The 19,549-nt window shown below is 50.5% G+C and overlaps 2 protein-coding genes across 4 annotated transcripts; one reads left to right on the forward strand and one right to left on the reverse strand.

Moving 5' to 3' along the window:
- Positions 1–18: 18 nt before the first annotated feature.
- SMARCB1 (SWI/SNF related BAF chromatin remodeling complex subunit B1) lies at positions 19–11,213 on the forward strand. The gene is made up of 10 exons (XM_021549801.2): positions 19–178; positions 1,727–1,838; positions 2,477–2,506; positions 2,983–3,112; positions 3,703–3,840; positions 4,504–4,631; positions 5,115–5,281; positions 5,716–5,906; positions 9,786–9,917; positions 10,841–11,213. Exons 1-10 carry the CDS (start codon positions 86–88, stop codon positions 10,878–10,880), a joined length of 1,161 nt encoding a protein of 386 aa, XP_021405476.1. The 5' UTR covers positions 19–85; the 3' UTR covers positions 10,881–11,213.
- Positions 11,214–13,245: 2,032 nt separating this feature from the next.
- DERL3 (derlin 3) lies at positions 13,246–18,344 on the reverse strand. 3 transcript variants are annotated; one of them, XM_021549803.2, is made up of 7 exons: positions 18,230–18,344; positions 18,069–18,131; positions 17,372–17,445; positions 16,836–16,929; positions 15,306–15,501; positions 14,772–14,862; positions 13,246–14,247 (listed from the first exon to the last, which is right to left on the reverse strand). In XM_021549803.2, exons 1-7 carry the CDS (start codon positions 18,320–18,322, stop codon positions 14,133–14,135), a joined length of 726 nt encoding a protein of 241 aa, XP_021405478.1. In that variant the 5' UTR covers positions 18,323–18,344; the 3' UTR covers positions 13,246–14,132. The 3 variants fall into 3 exon arrangements, with proteins under 3 accessions (XP_021405478.1, XP_021405477.1, XP_021405479.1); XM_021549802.2 differs by having other exon boundaries at positions 18,069–18,134; XM_021549804.2 differs by lacking the exon at positions 18,069–18,131.
- Positions 18,345–19,549: the final 1,205 nt, after the last annotated feature.

Below are 19,549 nucleotides of genomic sequence, written 5' to 3' on the forward strand. Positions count from 1 at the left end.
GCGCAGCGGGCCCGCGCTAGGCCGCGCTCCGCCCGCCGGGCCGCGCTCCGCTCTCCGGGCGCCGCCGCCCCCGCCCGCCGCCGCGATGATGATGATGGCGCTGAGCAAGACCTTCGGGCAGAAGCCCGTCAAGTTCCAGCTGGAGGAGGACGGCGAGTTCTACATGATCGGCTCCGAGGTGCGGCCCGGGCGGGAGCCGGGCCCGGGCCGGGGCTGCGGGGCCGGGCCGGGGCTGCGGGGGGCTGCGCTCAGGGCGAGCAAGGGGCGGAGGAGAGCCCTGGCGTGGGGCGAGCGGCCCCGCGGGTCCCCTCTGCCCCGGCGGGCGCTGCCGAGGGCCTCAGCCGTGCTGGGGGATGGGACGGAGCAGTGCTCCCGTAAGGGCGGCCCCTGGGGCCCGCACGGGTAGGCGGGGAGCGGATCGTGCCCGATCGCAGCCCGAGGCCCCGCTCCCGCTCACCGGGAGTAATTCCTGTACGCAGCTGTTGAGGGGTCGGGGTTGTTTCACGTGCTGCGGGGCAGCGAACCCCCCAGCTGGGCCTCTGGGCTCGGGACCAGCACCAAAACCAGCCAGTGCAGCTCCTTCTGCCTGGTGCCCAGTCTGGGCAGCAAACAGGCGGGCAGAGGCTCAGCACCCCGTGTCTGTGCTGGCAGCTCTGTTGTCCCGTGCTGAGAGGGTGTTGAGCCTCCCTGACAAAGAGCCTTATTCAGGCAAGAAACACTGGCCCTTTAGCACCAGGGAAACAGCTGAAATCAGGAAAAAACGTTACAGCCCCCAACTTGATGCAGAAAAGGGACTGTTGGATAAGTTTCACTGCCAGCTCTGTAGGTTGAGCGGGGACTGAACACCCCTCGCTCTCGTGAAATGTAGAGTTTGAAAGCAAACTGTACCTGCAGTCAGCTGAGCTGTGAGACTGCCATACCAAGTACATGGAGAAGAAAAAGGGTTGTCTTTTTTATCTACCATTAATTTCTGTCTGTGGATGAGCACTGTAGAGTGAAAAATATAGCTAAAAACGAACATCAAAAAAGAGTTTTCTCAAACAAGGAATAAAAACCTTGTTGTGTGGCAGTCTGTCAGGGTCCTGGCAGTCTAAAAATTTGATTTCAGAGTCTAGAAATAATTGTGTTGTCAGCAAGGCCTGCTGTAGCTTTCAGCATAGGTGAGGATGTTATGCCAGGAAGAACAGAACTGCTTTACAGATGGTAAGTAAATCTGAAAGAGGACTATTGGCAGCAATCACATTTTTGATGTTCAAAGGTTTTAAAACAAAATACAAGTCCCTGGGCATTTGATGTAGTCACATAATGTCTAGATGATGAGGAGGTTCAAAGTGAAAAATAATGTGTCGGAGAGCTGGGTTTCTGGTTTAGTTTAATTCCAACTGAGCATTGCACATTGATATGGAAACTGAAGTAAAGAAGGTGTCTGTTGTTCAAAAATACATGCAAATGAACGGAGTAGTTTCCTATTATCAGTAGATGGGAGTTATTTTGGATCTAGTGAAGTAAGATTGCACCAGTGAAATAAGTGCTGATAAAAATTCTGTTTTCTATGTTGCCAGAAAAATCGTGGTGCTATTTGATGCCAGACACAGCACAAAAACCCACCAAAAGCACCCTCTTAAGAGGTCCTTGTTATCATTAAAAAGACCTGAATTTCTTCCAGCCTCTGCTGTGATTCTCCTACATGGAATACCAGGCCACGTGTCCACTTCTCTTCTTGCAGGTGGGGAACTACTTGCGCATGTTTCGGGGCTCCCTGTACAAGAGGTACCCCTCGCTCTGGAGGCGCCTGGCCACGGTGGAAGAAAGGAAGAAGATTGTGGCCTCTTCACATGGTGAGAAGATGAGTAAACATTCCCAGAAATGTTTGTCGAAAATTTTGCCTTGAACAACTGTTCCTGGTGATTCAGAAGCTCGTGCACCTTGAGGGCCGCATGAATCGCTTCAGACTGCCCCAGTGATGGAGCACCCTGCAACGGTGGCACTGGTGGCTCCTGGTTCAGGCTGGCAAGAAATAGCACCTGATCAAAAACATTCTGAAATGGAAACATCCATCATGGAATTCCTGGGATTGGCTACGTTCATCACAAAGCAAAAGCCACATCTCCAAATCAATACCATATTTCAGAAGAGATTTTTTTGTAGACTAAGAGGGGTGTCTTTGTCTCTCTCATCGAATAGGCAGCAGTGTTGCAAGGATGCCCCATTGAAGATGTGCATCTTTGCTTCTTGCAGGGTCTGGATGTTTGTGCCTGCCAGAAATTTAACTGCTTGCTACTGATGTGACTGCTACAGGGAGAATATTGGCATTGTTTTTGTTGAGGGACTAATAGCAAGCAGTTAAATTTCTTAGTGATATGATTCTTGTATGTTCTGTAGACTAAAGCATAATAAAAAGAATGGTTTGCTCTGGGCTTATGTCTCTTTCCTCCAAGTATCTTGCTGACCTCTTGCTTTCTTTTTCCCCCAACAGAAAATCAGCGGTCTCACAGTCCTCGAAGATGTAAGTCTCATCTGTGTGTTATTCTTAGCTGTGCTAGAGGAAGAATGTCCACTGTGACCTTTGGTGCTATTGCAATAATATTAATGTCTAATCCTCTTCCTCTGATCTCTGTCTGTGGTCAGCCTTATTGTACCTCCCAATCCCATGGTTAACTCTTTCTCAGAACCTTAGCAGGACTCTCCACTGCAGATGGTCTCTGTCATTCAGCAAGAGCTGTCCTGAGGCCTCTCCCCCTTCCCCAAGTCTTTAACAGCTTTTCTATCGATCCTTGCATCTCTAGTTCCGACCTTTAAGTCCACTGAGCGTTGTTTTCTGGGCCTTGTAATTATCTACAAGATGAAGCCCAAAGGACACTTGTATCTCTGTGTTAGCCCCTCCTGCAGAGACAGAGAGGGTTTGTCACTATGTAGCTTGTTAATGCTACGGTATAGGTAGCCCTTTTCTGAATTAATTATTGCCATCTTTCCTGGTAATAGATCATGGCTACACAACATTAGCCACTAGTGTGACGCTGCTAAAGGCCTCTGAAGTGGAAGAGATCTTGGATGGAAATGATGAGAAGTACAAGGCAGTGTCTATCAGCACAGAACCTCCTACCTACCTCAGGTAAGCAGTGTTGGTGAGGCTGAGCTCACAACGGAGCTGCTTGGAAGATGTCAGCATGGGCAGGAACACGAGGAGTTCCATAAGCCCAGGCCATTGTGCAGGGCTTGTTTGCCAGTCTGCATTAAGTATTTGAAGTGCTGGGCAAATGGGGATCTCCAGAGTGTAAGGATTGGGTTACTGCCCACATAAAACAGGAAGAAAAATCCAAGTATTTGTTGATACAACTTCTTTTGCAATTACTGCATTCCATCTGTAACAGATGTTTTACAGAATGCTCTCTGCACATACTGCCTTTTGGAGACCTTGCATTTCTCAGCAGTCCTTTTGTAAAGTATAGACAGAAAATCCAAATATGAATCTAGTATTTATAAAGGTGCACCTGGATTCATATCTGATGGATATTTGCGAGCTGGAGAATGGTTTTTCAAGAGGCTGACATGGAACATGAGTTCCTGGTTGAACAGTAATGTTGATGGTCCCAGAATAAAATAGCAGGAACTCGTAATACACTTAAAGTTTAAAATTACACCCTTCCTTGAGGAGCAGCAGTAGTGCTGAGGGCCTGCAGGTTAACATCCAGTCTCCTTCAGAGAACAGAAGGCAAAGAGGAACAACCAGTGGGTGCCAACCCTGCCCAACAGCTCTCATCACCTGGACGCCGTGCCGTGCTCAACAACCATCAACAGGAACCGCATGGGCAGGGATAAGAAGAGAACATTCCCTCTGTGGTAAGACAGCTTCCTGCTTCTGCAAAGTGGGAATAGTTACCAAAATGACATGCTGCCAGGGTAGTACTGATGAGTTCATGTAATGCTGTGATTCATCCCCAGCTGACAAAAAGCCTACTTGGAGGTTCTTAGTTAAGTTGTGTGTCCTGAGGCTCTGTGTTCCAGTAGCCATCCATGGCTCAGAGTGGAGACTTTTCTTTTGTCAGGAAAATGGTTCATTCTTTTCCTGATGAGTTCCTTCTACTTCCTGCTGATTTGCTGAGCAGTTGCCATTTGAGAAGCCTACAGACCCTCTTTGTGAAGGACAGGCTGCTTCTCATTGACATGTACCAGTAACTTTGATCTAGTTTGTTTAGTGGAAAATGCTGCTGAAACTCATGATTAATGTTTTTTCCATTATAAAATTTAAGGCAGCCAAGATAAATCTAATCCTAAAAAACTTCTTGTTTTATTTGCAGGAATGTGTTATGATAGATGTAATAAAAGGTGATAAACTGGTATTAGTTGCCACAGCCCTGTAAGCTTGCATTGAGGAGTCTGTCTGAAGACAGATCAGGGAGTTGGAGTGTGGGGATTGCTTCCAGCAAATGTTGCCCTCTCTCTGTGGATGCCAGATGTGTCATGTGCTTGTTGCATATACTGTGTTGTTGCTCTCCACTGTAGCTTTGATGACCATGACCCAGCAGTGATCCATGAGAATGCATCCCAGCCAGAGGTTCTGGTTCCAATCAGGCTTGATATGGAAATTGATGGGCAGAAACTCCGAGATGCATTTACGTGGAACATGAATGGTATGTAGAAAGGAGAGTTTCCTGAGACCGGAGATGTAAAGCTGTGTCCGTCACCAAATGTCCTTGCTCCATACAGACAAAGCTTTAAAGCCCTCCCACTCTGGACTGTATTCAGTGCTTGCATCTCTTAGCAAATGCTCTGCTACTTCCATGGGTTGCAGTCATTCCTGGACATGTGTAGTCTGAAGAGTTTAACTGGCAGATTTTCCTGAGCCAGTTCATCAGCTCAGTGGTCTGAGGTTGATGGCTGTGGCTTCTGTGGCCACACTGTCTGGATACCATGGAGCAGGTAAAGAAGGCTGTAAGTCCCTGTATCAGTGTTTCTGCCCTTACAGACCTGGCACAAAACACCCTTTTAAAAGCAAAAGGTAATGCATTTGGGATTCCCTTTGTCACCTTGCCCTGTGGAATTTTGTGTTTTGTAAGTGGCAGACATTAAATACTCTAAGGAAGTTTACAGTGTTCATTCTTGTTCTGTAACAGAAAAACTGATGACCCCAGAAATGTTCTCCGAGATTCTTTGTGATGACCTGGATTTGAATCCTCTGACCTTTGTCCCTGCAATTGCATCTGCCATCCGACAGCAGATCGAGTCGTACCCGACTGACAGCATCCTAGAGGATCAATCAGACCAACGAGTTATTATTAAGGTAATACAGGAAGGCAGCAGAATGAGAGCTGAACCATTTGGGTTTCTTCAGGTTATGGGGGACTAAGAGTACAAAAGCTTCCCTCAGAGCAAAGGAGCTCTTAATTCCAGTCCTCCAACCAGATTCCCCTTTGTCCTATGTATTGAGAAGAGAACCAAGGTGACAGATTATTAAATATCCATGTGCCCAGCCTCTGAGATGGTGAAATAGTTCAGTTAAAGCATTGCCATCTTCCTTTGGAAGAGCTGAGCCTTGGTGAGCAATGCTGAATTATCTTCATGCTGCTGAAATGAATAATTCAGTTAAGGAACTCTGCAAGTTGAACTAGGAATTGCTGCTCTGTTCTCCTCAGCCTCTGCCTTGTCAGTTCAGTCACCTTGGACAACCCCTTGTGAAAGTGGGAACAAATAACCTGTTTCTTCCCTTCTCTCCAGCTGAACATCCATGTAGGAAACATCTCCCTCGTAGACCAGTTTGAGTGGGACATGTCAGAGAAGGAGAACTCACCAGAGAAATTTGCCTTGAAGCTGTGCTCCGAGCTTGGCCTGGGCGGGGAGTTTGTCACGACTATTGCCTACAGCATCCGGGGACAGCTGAGCTGGCACCAGAAGACCTACGCCTTCAGGTAGAGCTGCCACCTCTTTGTCTGGCTCTGGGTGTGTTTGTACTTCATGGGCATTTGCATCAATAGATCTTAAAACAGCTGACCTGATTAGGAAGGTTTTGTTTGAAATTAGTCCTTATGGCTTGCACCCATTCTGTCCATCTTAAAAATTTTTTGTGCTTGTGCCTAAATATCTTTTCCTGATGGATCTAATACATTTCGGGACCAAATATTGATGAAATGTCAACTTCTGTTGACAGAATTAATTAACAGGGATAGTCCCTCTTCTAATGTAAGGTCGTGATGAGCCCCAGATACATTTTTTGTTTTGTTAGCTTTGCCTAACTTGGGCTATCCACTGTTTGAAGCTTTGGACTGATGAAAACTGTGCCTCTCGACCCAGACTGATGATAGAGGTGGGTTGATCATAGGCCCTTCTCACAGCTGGAATACAGCATTGTCAGGTTTCATTAGTCAGCCTTGTAATTTTTCTGCTAAATGGCTTCCAGTTGTGCTGTACAGCGTTCTGTGGTGAGTTCCTTCACTGATGTTATCCACAGCACAGTGCTGAGTCTGCAGCTGTAACAGTCCTTTAATGTACACTCTGAGGTTTTGTGACCTCAGGTCATGGTGACAGTCGGGGAAGTTTAAGAGTTCAGCAAATGCTGTGTTTGCAGAGGAGGGAATGGCACTATTGACAACAGTTTTGTAGGGGTCGAGTCAAGGAAGCAGCCCAGGGAAACGTGCTCAGCCCTGTCCTACCTCAGGGAGAGGACAGGGACTAGTTGGAGTGGGAGTAAGCAAAGAGGAGCTGGAGACTGTGGGGAAGCTGGCTACTGCCATGAGCTCTGCTCCTTCTTCCTGCTCCATCCAAAGGGTTCCTCTCTGGTCAGCTTTCTGTGAGAAATAGACCCTGATCTGCTCTGTGCAAGTTGCTTTTGCACTGGTCTCACTCTGCTTCCTCTGGGTATAGTTCTTATCCTGCCAGTCTTTCACAGCAACTGCCTGATTCTAAAGTGATCCCTAGAGTGGTTCATATTAGATAATGGAAAGGGACCCTTTAGCACATGTGAATTAAACTCTGAATTAAATTGTTAGTGTGTGTGTCCATCCTGCTTATGTCCCTTGGAAGGTGGCTTCTACCTTTCCCTATTGGGCAACCTTGGACTGATACTTGCAGTTTTGGCTTTGGACTACGTCCAGCAACACCAACAATAAAGCAGTGGGGTGGACATTCCTGAGAAGTGATGGGGACTTGCAGGGTGGTGGGTGAGAACCTGACACAGGTTGTGCTGCAGCACTGTCTGCATTGTGGCCTGCAGTGAAGTGTCTGTCCCTCCTGCCTGTGCTTCTCCATGTACGGTAGATATCCAAGAAAGTAATCTGTGTATGTGTTGACTCTTGGGAGTGGGGTTCATTTCTCCCTTTGTTTCTGCTCAGTCGCTGGAACTATAAAGTTTTAGTCAGTAAAAACTCTAAAGTTTTAGTCAGTACTGCCCAGGCTCGTGTTAATGCCAGCTTTACACTATTGTCTCCAAAAACATATGCTGGGCCATGGCACCAAAGGGTGCTTCCTCTTAGGGGTAGTTCAAACAGGCAGATTTCAGATTTTCTTTGCACTGTGACAGTATTGCAAGAGGGAAAACAAAAAACTAAAAAAGGAACCTCACCAGAACAAAGTATATAGACATGAGCTGTTCAGAGAGAAAAAAAAAACACCTAATTGAAACCTTGTTTTTTTTGTCATAGCACAAACATATCCTCCTCTTCCCTTCTTTCTTCTAGCAAAGGAGTACATTTGAAACCTTACAGTGATTAATAATATTTGGGTTCTGTGGTTGGTTAGTTCCTGAATTTCCAAACCACAGGAGTGGTGGTTGCTTCAACATCATTCCATTGATGTAAGGAAAGGGTCTGCTTTAGATGTATCAAAAGAACTTTAATATCTCAAGGGACTTGGGGTTTGAGAAGTCATGTGCCTCTTAATCATCTGAGGGAGAGGTGAAACTGTCTTTTAGTTGATGAAAGCCAGGGCACTTTTTTCAGCTGGGCTGCTCTTGCAAAACAAGGAGAGCCTGAAGTCCAGTGGCAGGGCAGGAGTGGAGCAGACAGCTGACTGCTGCCTGTGGGATTTTCAGGGGCAGTGTGGGCTGTGATGTTCCCTCCTGTGTGCTGAGTGTTTCTGGTGGCAGCTCACAGCACTTCACGGCCAGTTTTGCCTTTGAGAGCTGAGTGATGGCACAGGTTCTCCCACACCAAATCCATGTGCCTGAGGAGTCACCTTTCCAAAAGATGATGTCTCCCTGCTTTGTTGGTGTGCTCCTGACACTACTGCTGGAGGCCAGGAACCTGAGCAGAGCAGTGCCTTGCTCTTCTGGGATCCCTGCAGCTGGCAGTGCCTTTCAGCCATTCTGGCAGCAGCACTTTGCTCCTCATCAGGAAAGAACAGCAGAGGAGGAGCTGTCTTACTGTAGAGGTTGGGAGATGAGGAAGGATTTTTCAGTTTCTCTCTGATTCTTTGCTAAAGAAATGTGGTATCTGAGTTGCTTTGCAGTTAGGTTATGCATGAGTCCAGCTTTCCATCCCCTATTTAATTCAGTGAATGCTCAGTGTTAAGCATAGTGAGGAAGAGATCATGCTATCACTAACAAAACCCCAATTAATATCTAATTTTGCCTGGAATGTGTGGCATTCTGGGACTAAGATGAAATTCCTGGGTTTGAGTGTTGTTTAGTGGATGTCAGCAGTACTAGAAGTACATTTGATTAAAGCTTCCTCCTTGGATCAGATACCAAAGGCTCTGGATTAATTTTTCATGGTAGCATTACTTTGAAGACTTGTTATTTTAGGTTATTAGCTTTGATGCAGATGTTGTGTGTTCCCATGATGATTAGCATTTGAGTTCTTTCCTGAGGGAATGAGAGAGCTGCCTGTGAGTGCTGGAATCCTGTGGAGGGGTGCACGTCCCTGGGGAGGGGGCCGGATGTGTGTGCACACCTGTCCCAGGGCTCCTCTCACACACACACTTCTGCAGCTCAGGCTGAGCCACTTTTGAGAATTCAAAGCAAACATTTACATTCCGAGGCTCCTCTATATTTATGCTGGGCTTCCGGCTCCACTGTCAATATTTGGGAAGCTACTCTTGGTCAATTCCTGTTGACTTTTACTGAAAAGCAGCTAGTGAAGCAGTAAATATTTTGTGCATGTGATAATACAGCTGGTCAGGGCAGAGGAATCTCTGAGGAACAGATCTTGTGATTTGGGGCACAGCCTGGTGTTTCATTGCTTGTTAGCCACAGCAAATCCTAAAAGACTGATCTTTCCAGTGTCAGGCTCCCAAGAAAGAGATTTTTGCTAGGGAAGAGCTGTCAGGGGTTGTTCTAGGCAAACTGCAGATAGGGAGTGAGAGCTGCAGAACAGCCAGGCTGGACTGGGAGCCCTGGGAACAGTCCTGGAACAGGACTGGAACAGAACAGCCAGGCTGAACAGGGAGCCCTGGGAGCAGTCCCAGCTCCTGGGCTGCCCTGGGAGAAATGCTCCCAGGACCGATGGACTGGGAGGAGCTGTGCCTTTTGGGGTTGAACCTTGCCAGCCAGGGATGTGACAGCCTGCATGGAAAAGAATTGCAGGTTCAGCACAAATCCCCCTTCATTGCTGGCTGGAGATAGGTGTAGCTGCTTTCCCAGAAACTTCAGGTTCCACAGGGGTTGTAACCAGGAGCCTGTGGTGAACTTCAGGGACCTGCACTGTACTAAGCAGAGTGAAGAAGGAATGCTGAAGCTTGAGACACTGTAAATGATGCTGTGTTGTCCCTGTGCTTGTCCCTGGGCTGGTGACCCAGAGGAGTGCTGTGGGCCCACTGATGGATGTTGCTTTGTTGCCCTGTGCCCTGCCCTGCAGCGAGAACCCTTTGCCCACTGTGGAGATCGCAATTCGCAACACGGGGGACGCTGACCAGTGGTGCCCTCTCCTGGAAACCCTCACAGACGCTGAGATGGAGAAGAAGATCAGAGACCAGGACAGAAACACAAGGTACTGCCACTACTTTGGACAGCTCTCTTGGCCTGTCCCTTGACAGAAGCTCCAAGCTCTGGTGTTTGTCTTTCCCTGCTGAGAGCTGTCAGGATGTCAGCCTTGCTCACAACAAGCTTTAGCTTCAGGGTATTCAGCTATCATCACTTTCCTCCCCAGACATTGCAATGTTTGCTCTACTATCTCCTGCTTGCAGGAAGTTTCCCTTTTTTAACCCATTTTTTTTTTTTTTCTTTTTCTTGGGCTCTTTGCTTGTCCAGGGGAGTTGTTTGTATAGGAAGGCATGAATCAAACATATTGGAGTTTCATGCACTGTCATGCTCCCTCTGGCACAAAGGTTCCTTTTATGTAGTGTAAAGTTCAATGTGATGTAGCAATGGGCAAGCTCCCAGCTCTAGCCCGAGTGATGCCAACCTGTTTGCCAGCACAGGAGCACCGTGTGGTTCCAGGAGCAGCTCTGCCCACCAGAGACCTGCTAAGTGATGTCTGACAAGCAGTTGAGAGCTTGCACCTCCTTGATGAAATTCTTCCTGGCAGATATGAAGGATAGCTAGTATCTCTCCAAAAGATACATTGTGGGAACAGTAAATAATACTGGCTCAGCTGTTTCCCAGGATGTTTCTTTAACTTCTGATTAACAGTAGCACAGTCATTTTGTATATCAGCTATGGCTGACTGAAGAGTTTACGGTAACAGTCTGTTCAATCAAGTTAATGACAAAAAATGCCCCAACAGCTGTTAGTGAAAACAGTGTCTTTGCTTTATCAACAGGGGCACTCTCAGGTGACTGAGGAGCTCTGGCTAGGAGTAAACCTGTCTACAAAGTTGACAAAGCTGTGGCAGCCTCCCCAGAAGCTTTGGTTTTGGTCAGACCTCCCATGTGTGTAACATGCACTCACTGTGGCTCTCTCTCTCTCCCTTAGGCGCATGAGACGTTTGGCCAATACTGCTCCAGCCTGGTAACCTTCCTGTTGTGACACTGGTGCTCTTCCTACAGACTTTATCCCTATTCCTCCCCCCAAAATGGATCTAGAATTGGCAGGGGTCTTTCTGTCTCTGAAGGGGACACACATTCCACTTGCCATGAGTTCCCAGTACTGCTGACTCTGCCCCCACCCCCTCCACCCCAGTGCCACGTCCCGAGAGCGCTGTGTGAGCAGCGTGACCTAGCTGAGACCTGTGGCAGGTGCTGGAGCCCTTATATACCTGTGTGTGGACAGTGTAAAGATTCTTTTCTATAGGTGCAACGTGCACTCCTAGGACAACTTTTTAAATAAAAGGAATGCATACAATGTAGGTTGAGTTCAGTAAGTTTGCATGATCAGTGAATCTCACCATGTTTTTTGCTGTTCTGGTAACTGAGCAGTCCCAGCACTATGCTTTTGGGTATAGTGATGAACACTCACATGCATTCAGTTTTCCTGGGTGCTTTACTTCAACAGGTACAACAGCCCAAAACCTTTTGGTGCAAGGGAAAGTGAGAAAGATTGAGAACTAGAAGCAGCAAACACTCTAAGGATTGGTCTGCTACCAGACTTGGCACAGTCTGTAATGACCTCGGGGAGATGTTCAGCTGGTTTACTCAACAAGGTAGAACAGATTAACTGAAATCACAGACTTAAGAGTAATTTTTATCAGATGTCAGCCTGGTGTGTGGTCAACCCTCTTTTCTGTGAAGACTGCACCTGGAAAACAGCACAGTCTCTGCACTGGTACAGCAGGTAAGGCCTCCAGTCACCGAGACTGAAGCTTTTCTGCAGCCAGTGCCCTTGCTGTGGTCACTGAGCACACAACACTGCCAGCTGCAGTGCACAGAGCACTCAAAGCAAAGTGGGTGTCATGAATGTCCTTAGCATTGCAGTGTTAGGATTTTGCAACCCAAGAAGCAACCTGTCTTTCTCTAGGGAGTTTAAAACCAAAATCCATTGAAGTGAGATTTAAAGAAAAGTCCCAAGCCTGCGTACAAACTAATTAGACTCTATCTTGCTCTTGAGGTACTCCATCTCTTTGATAGAGTTCCTACCATTCACTGCCAGAAAACTGATGAGTGTTGCAAGCAAGGCAGATTTTGCTGGCAGCCTGACAGTTACGTTCAGGCCTTTATGATAAAGCCATAGGTTTTATGATCCTTGCTGATCCACCCACCCTGCTAGCACAGTCAAAAAACACTTTCTGGCCTTAATTTATCATGTTTAGACTTGAGTAATAACAGAGACAGTTCTGATTCTTGGGTGGGAGGGAACTTTTTCCAGATGTTAGTCTGCAGAAACTGAAAACTTGCAATTTAGTAATAATATTATTCAGTCTTATCCTAGGTTCCTGTGCCAGAGTGGTACTCCACGCATTACTTCGTATTAGAGAGGTTGAAAGGTTATTTGAGCAAATAAGACAAACCCTGGGATTGCTGCTGCATCTTAGCCTCCCATGTAAAACATGTTTTGGCTCATGGACATAAAACTCCAAGCCTTCTTGAGAACACTTCAGCCTTCCGTTGTTACATGACTGGGGACTTCGGCCAGCAGCCTCTTCAGGGAATTCAATTAAAATACATGTGAAACTGCTGTAGCCTTAAATTAGCATCTGTGGTGCAGTTTTTTTAATTGCTGTGAAGTTTGAGATTACCAATCCTCAAATTCACAATGAGGTGCAGGCACAAGGACTGCAGCACCTCTCTGCTTCTCAAGGCCAGAGAGGCTGTACAAATTTGCCCCTCAAAGCAGCCAGGGACAAAGCAGGACAGTCAAGGGACCAAGTCCAGAAAGATGGGAACTTCAGCCAGCTTTCTTTATGTAGCATTAGAACTACTGGGAACAGCCAGGAGCAGCTTTCTTGCTGTACAGTTAGAATTCTTGGGTTAATCTGGTACCTCACCTAAAAGCATAGCCCAACTTTTACAGTTCAAAGACTCAATCTCAGGCAATTTACAACAGAACATCTGGAGACGTCAAAGACAAACTCCTTCTAGGGACTGAGACCACAGCTCTGTAATCATTAGCCCTTAGTACCACTGCATCTTCTAAAATAAATTACCACCAGTGCAGGCCTCTCATCCTCTTGGCAGAGGGAAACATAAGTGCAAATCAGGTCTGGTTTTTGATAGTGTTTGACTGCAAGTCCACAGGAGAGGGGGAGCTGGTGTGTGTGGGTTTGTGTGTGTGCTCAATCAGATGTTTGTTAATCCCATTTCATAGTGTGGGGTGGTTTGCAGGTCTGAGCAGCCAGCACTGTTAGGAGTGAGCTGCTGTAAGATACAACGTGTGCAGACTGCTCTGAGGTCGGGTACAAGGACAGTGGGTACTGTGTTAACAAGATCCATTTCATACAGGTGTCAGGGTAGGGACGAGTTTATTTCATTTCCACCTGAAACTCAGATGTTTAAGTTTCAGAACTAAAAAATTCAACAAGAGTGGAATTACACTGCAGGTGCAGACAGTCTTTATTGCCAGTGTCAAGTGCTGCCTCCAGCCACTGCCTGGATCAAGTGAACAGCTCAGTCCCTTTGTCCTTTCCCAGGCACCCCTTTATCCAATTAGACATCCCCCCACACTCCTCATGCTCTGCAGCCCTGCTGAGAGAAGAGGGAAAGACATCTTCCAGCTGGCCTGAGCTTTGCCTTGCCCACCAGAAAAGAAAAATCCCAAACCTGGCCGTTTTGAGCAAATTCCTGATTAATTGCTGCCTCTGGCCCTGGCAGAAATGGACACACAACTGAAAAATAAAGACTTTAATGTAAAGACTCTTTGGAAACAACCACCAGAAAAGGAGTGGAGGACAAAAAGGAAAGAAAGAGGCTGAGCTGCATTCTACCATGGTACAGAACTACTTCATTGAAAGCCCACAAAGAGGTCTCACGAGAGTGAGGGCCAGGTGCATCTTTGTGCAGAGGGCAAGAGTGACCTGGCACACAGCAAGTCATTGACAGCAGAAGGAGGAACTGGTTTAACACCCCATTTGATACTTATTCCACACCAGGGAACTGAGGAGCCATCACAGCTTCAGCCCTGTCCCTAGAACACCTCTGTAAGCATTCAGGAGTTCTTGTGTGCAAAGCTCTGTGGATCCACTTTGTACAAGGGGAAGATGGGTTACCCACACAAACAGCAACACACTACACATCGGAATGGCAACTGGTGTTATTCCAGTAGGATCTCTGGGCCACAGCAAAGTCCAGCCAGAAGGGAGGAATCTGGCCACATGAAGAAGTCCCCCATGCTACTACTGTGGATGCTGCTGCTGGTTCTGGTCTTGGTCTCTGGGCTGGTGTTCTGGACGATCCTCAGGGAGAGGGTTGTAATTGGGATCCTCTTCAGGTGTGTCAAAAACCATCTTCCTGGCAAGGGACATGCCCATCCCAGCAGGCAGGCAGGTTAGGAAGCTGAGCCGAGGACGACAAACCCCCAGCCCTCCTAGGAACACCCTGGCCCTCTGTGGGGCTTGGCTGTCAGCCACTGGCCCACTGCACCATCACCAACCACTCTTTTGCTCAGCTCAACACACAGTGATGACAGTACCTCCTTCCTTGATCAGCAGGTCAGATTTGATTGTCAGTGCACAAAGCAGAATATATTCTGCTTTCTTAAACTACGAAAATACATCAGAAAAAATCCTGCCTCTATCTAGCATTTCCACAAGCAGTAAGCACTCTAGTTCTACTAGCAAAGCTGAAGATAGCAGCAGCAGCAGCTGTATGGGCCCTGTACACTTGTATATAATGTGCCAACAATGCAGCAATCCATGACCTGTGGAGCTGAGGTGCTGTCAGCAGGCAGTTGCCTCTTAGGTCACAGTTTGCTATGGAAGTGATTAGGTTGGAAAAGCCCACAGTGAAGCCCAGAAAGAATCAACTTTACTTACAGAAAGCTAGGAGTTAACAGCAACTTCTTTCCTCCAGGCTGATTGGGGAAAACGTCTTCCAAGAAATAATAGATATGACCCACTGCAATCCCTGGGGAGAGATGCCACCAAGGTCAGGCACAGCTGCGACTCCTTTGCCAGCAGAACCAGAGTTTTTGCTGGGCAAAACTAAGAACACCCCAGCTGTGTGCCCAAATCCAGCTCCCTCCAGAGCCAGGGATGCTGCAGGTGCTGTGATCAGCATGCAGGGAGCCCATTAGCCTGAGGGCAGCATTGTACACCCAGGAGACCAGACACAGCAGTGTCAGAGCTCACCATACCCAGCTTCTGCCCCAGGACACACACACCAAAAAGCAGGTCACAAGCTAAAGCCCAGGCCCGAGCCCAGCCACCCAGAAACCCAGGCAGCTCACTTAGGAAACCCAGCATCTTAGGTCAGCTGGAACCAAGAGAAGGTGCCAGTAGCACCCATGAGGACTGAGCGCTGTGGCTGCAAGGTGTCCTTGTTCCCATCACCCACCAGCTTTGACTTACCCAGCAGATCAATGATGATGGAGTTGCCTAGGAGCAGAGAGAATCCCATCAGGACCCAGGGCAGGAAGGGGGCTTGGAAGTTAAGAAGCCCAAAGAAGTTCATGCGGATATAAGGGTTCCTGCGACTCCACACGTACACCAGCATGATGGTGAAAGCCTGGCCCAGGAAAAACAGGCTGGCAAAGAGTCCAAACAGCTGGGAACTACCGAGTCAAGGAAAATCCTACCCACCTGTGCACACCTCCAGGCAGCACAGTGTGCTTTGGGACGGGAAACCCAAAGTAGAGACGTGATCGCAGCGTTCCCAGACACTGCCCATGTCACCAAACCTTTCCTGGCTGAGATATACTGACCACCACTGTCCCCACACACATCTCCCTTTGTGCCACTCCAGAACAAGACACTCTGGAGTGCACAAGCAGGTTGTTCACTCCTTAAGCTGATGTCAACAATCACCAGAGATCAGAGTGCTCTACAGTCACCTTTGCAAAATGAACATCAAAATGGCCTTCAAAGAAGGGCTTTCCCAGTCTTACAACACTTAGGACAGTGGCATATCTTAACAAGTAGCTCACATCCAGTATCAGCCTTCTACAGAAGTTCAGCAGTGAGATGGCTCTTGGAATTCACAGTCCTCTTCTTCAGAGCACAAGGAGACAGAGAGGCAAAAATTTTCCCTGCTCTTGTTGTAGTTGGACTCCAAATCCACGTCTGGTCAAGCACGTGGCTGCTGCAGCCACCTGGATTCTAATGGCTCACACAGCTTCATGCAGAGCTCCATGGGGACAGCAGTGCTCTGAGCCATCTGCAGAGGACAGCAGAAGATATTCAGAGCTTTATGCTTGGGAGGGAAATAAATTTCACTAACAGATTACTGTGTTGTGAAAAGAACTTAAGCTGTGTGATGGTACCTCCAGCTACTGTCAGGCTGCAAGCTCTGGGCTCACACATGCCGAGTGTGTGGGAACCCACTGCTTGTCCTCATTGCTCCGTGTTCCTGCCTTTGTCCTGAGCCAGCCTCATGCAATCACAGCCACGCTGCACTCACCAGAGCTCAGGCAGTGGCCCTGGCACAGCTGGACAGGTTCTTGCAGCAGAACACGTGGCCTCCTTTCGGGCTGAGCCTCCCAAGCACTCTGCCACGTGTTTTCTTCAGGGATGAGGCAGCCCAGCCCCTTGCCAGGGGCTTCAGCACTTCTGCAGACAGCAGCACAGCCACAGGCAGCTTTTCTCTCTAAGCACACTGGATGAGGCACTGGCCAAGCCAAGGGTGGGAAAGACAAGGGGCACAAGCTGTGCCATCCAGCCAGAAGCTGCCCCTGTGCCACACGCTCAGCAGAGCTCTCCCAGCTCTCAGGGCACAAGGCCCTCTGCCCTGAGGCACCAAGAAGGTTCATGAAGCAGCTGTGCTGCTCAGCAGGCAGGTCCCTGCTCCACAGCACAGCCGGGACACAGAGCTAGCAGACAAGCCCTACACTACCCACAGCATCTCAGAGACACCAACGAGCCCCAACCAGCTCAAAAGGATACTGTCATGAGAAACCCTCCAAAGAGGAACATGAAGACAAAGTCAGCCGTCCTTCCACGGAAGGAGCCTTCTTCTAGCATGCGGCAGTACCTGTACCTGAGAGCAGGAGAGAAGGGAGGGGTTGCAGTATAGGAAATTAACAGCTGGTCACCCTGTGCCCGCAGCAGGACTTCCCAGGAACAAGCTGCTGCAAGCTCAGCCCAGAGCAGAACAGTGCAAACTGCACCTCACACCACTGACCCCATGGACAGAGAGGCACCTGCCATGCTTCAGCCAGAGCTCAGCCCAGGAATGGGCACTGCTCTCCAGCAAGAGCCACAGCAGCAGCACTGCCAGCCTCCCTTTAGGCAGGGTCTGCCCTGCAGCAAGCACAGATAGAGGGGCAGGAGGGTCATGGCTTCAATTCAAAAGAGCCAAGGGCAGAACCCACAGCCCAAGAGTGCTGCCAAGGCAAGCCATGCTGGGGAGGAAGGTGGATGGGGAGAGTTGCATTTAAGCCAAAATGGGAGCAGAGAACGTCACTGAGACCAAAGGATACAGAAATATCATGTTGAAAAAGAAACTGAATCCCAGGGGCCCAAAAAAGAGGAAGTTGGTGATCAGCCTCCATATCTGAAAGAGAAGAGAGAGAAGAGAAAAGGAGGTGGACAGAGGTCTCTCCTCATCACATGTAGAGCAGCCCATCACAGTGTCCACGGGAGATGAATGTTCAGTCATCCACCTGTCCCTTCAGAACTACCCCAGGACACCAGGCAGCTGCTCCACCCTCTAGTGGGACCTCCTTACATGATACCCTGGTACATTCGGGAGTGTCTCACCTTTCCAGGTATGGAAAAGAAGATTTCTCTACTTTTCTAGAGAGGTCAAACAGCCACAATTCAGCACCCAGAGCCAAATCAATTACTTTTCATGCCTCTCTACAATAAAGCCGTCTCCAACCAGCCCAAGAGCAGCTGCCACACTCGGTGTGGCAGAGGAGGAAGGGATGGCTTTGAGTCAAGGGAAAGCCAAGGTGGTGTGTGGGGGGAAAGGCTGGAAGGAGCTGTCCCCACGCAGGTGCCCGTGCCGGGAAGGGACGCTGTGCGGCTGGGCGGGCTGGAGCAGCGGACGGGAGCCCCTCGGGATGACACAGCAGCGCCCGGCCAGCCTGCGGGGCGGACACGCGGGGCCCGCGCGGTCACAGCCACCCCGGCTGCAAGGGGCGCAACGGGCCCCGAGCCCGAGCGAGGCCTCACCTGGAACTTCCTGAAGATGAGGTCGGGGTTGAAGTACAGCTGGAAGGGGGTGATGAACTCCAGCTGCTGTGGGAGACAGGCAGGGCAGCTGCCGTCACCCGCTGCCCTCGGCCAGCCCCGCCCCGCCCGCGGCCCCCCGCCCCCCGGCGGCCCCCGCTCACCACGGCGGCGGTGGTGAGCACGCAGGCGGTGGTGTAGGCGCGGGTCACGGCCGGCATGCCCAGGTACTCCTGCGCGAAGCCCTGGTACGCCATGGCCGCGCCGCTCCGCCCGCCCGACGCGGCGCCTTTAACGCCCCCCCCCGCGCCGCCGCGCGCCCCGCCCCCGCGGGGAGCGCCCGGCCAATCCCCGCGCGACAGGCGGCGCGCGCCGGCCAATGGGAGCGCGCCTCATGGCCCCGCCCCGCGGCCGCCGCCAACCCGGAGCGGCCCCGCCCCGCGGCAGCGGCAGCGCGGGGGGAGAGCGGCGGGGCCGGGCGGGGCACGGCGGAACACCTGGGCTTGGGCGGGGCCGTGCCCCGGCTCCTCGGACAGCGCCGCTGACCTGCTGGGCCGGAGAAGCGTCCGCCCGGTTCCTGCCGCGGCCGAGGGAGCCGCGGTGCGTGTCCCCGAGAGCCGGGGCTCCCAGCGCGCTGTTGCCCCGCTGGCTCGGAGGGAGAGGAGCCCGATGCGGCGAGCCGCGCTGGGAGAAGGGCGGCGGTGCCGCTGCCCCAGCCCGGGTGTGTTGCCGCTTGCCTCATTGATCAGAAGGTCTCGTATTCACTAAGGCACGAAGGGCTTGGGGTTTTCAGTAATTCCTGCTGGAACCTGAGGCGCTTCCCCATACTGTACGGGATCGCACCGAGCTGTCAAGGTCGCATAAGGTCGCTGGAAGAAAGCAAGAGATGTGTGGTCCCACCGGGTGCTGAGGGGACCCGGGGAACGGGAGCAGCGCTGCACTCGGCCCTCGGGAGGGAGCGGAGACTCTGCTCTGCTCAGGAGGAGCGGCGCCCGTGCTGGGCTCTCGAGAAGGAGCGGAGCCCGTGCTGGGCTCTGAGGAGGAGCGGAGCCCGTGCTGGGCTCTCGGGGTGGAGCGGAGCCCGTGCTGGGCTCTGAGGAGGAGCGGAGCCCGTGCTGGGCTCTGAGGAGGGAGCGGAGCCCGTGCTGGGCTCTCGGGAGGGAGCGGAGCCCGTGCTGGGCTCTGAGGAGGAGCGGAGCCCGTGCTGGGCTCTGAGGAGGGAGCGGAGCCCGTGCTGGGCTCTGAGGAGGGAGCGGAGCCCGTGCTGGGCTCTCGGGAGGGAGCGGAGCCCGTGCTGGGCTCTGAGGAGGAGCGGAGCCCGTGCTGGGCTCTCGAGAGGGAGCGGAGCCCGTGCTGGGCTCTCAGGAGGGAGCGGAGCCCGTGCTGGGCTCTGAGCAGGGAGCGGAGCCCGTGCTGGGCTCTGAGGAGGAGCGGAGCCCGTGCTGGGCTCTGAGGAGGAGCGGAGCCCGTGCTGGGCTCTCGGG

This window comes from Lonchura striata, chromosome 18 (genome assembly GCF_046129695.1).
Source record: "Lonchura striata isolate bLonStr1 chromosome 18, bLonStr1.mat, whole genome shotgun sequence".
Lineage (NCBI taxonomy): Eukaryota > Metazoa > Chordata > Aves > Passeriformes > Estrildidae > Lonchura > Lonchura striata.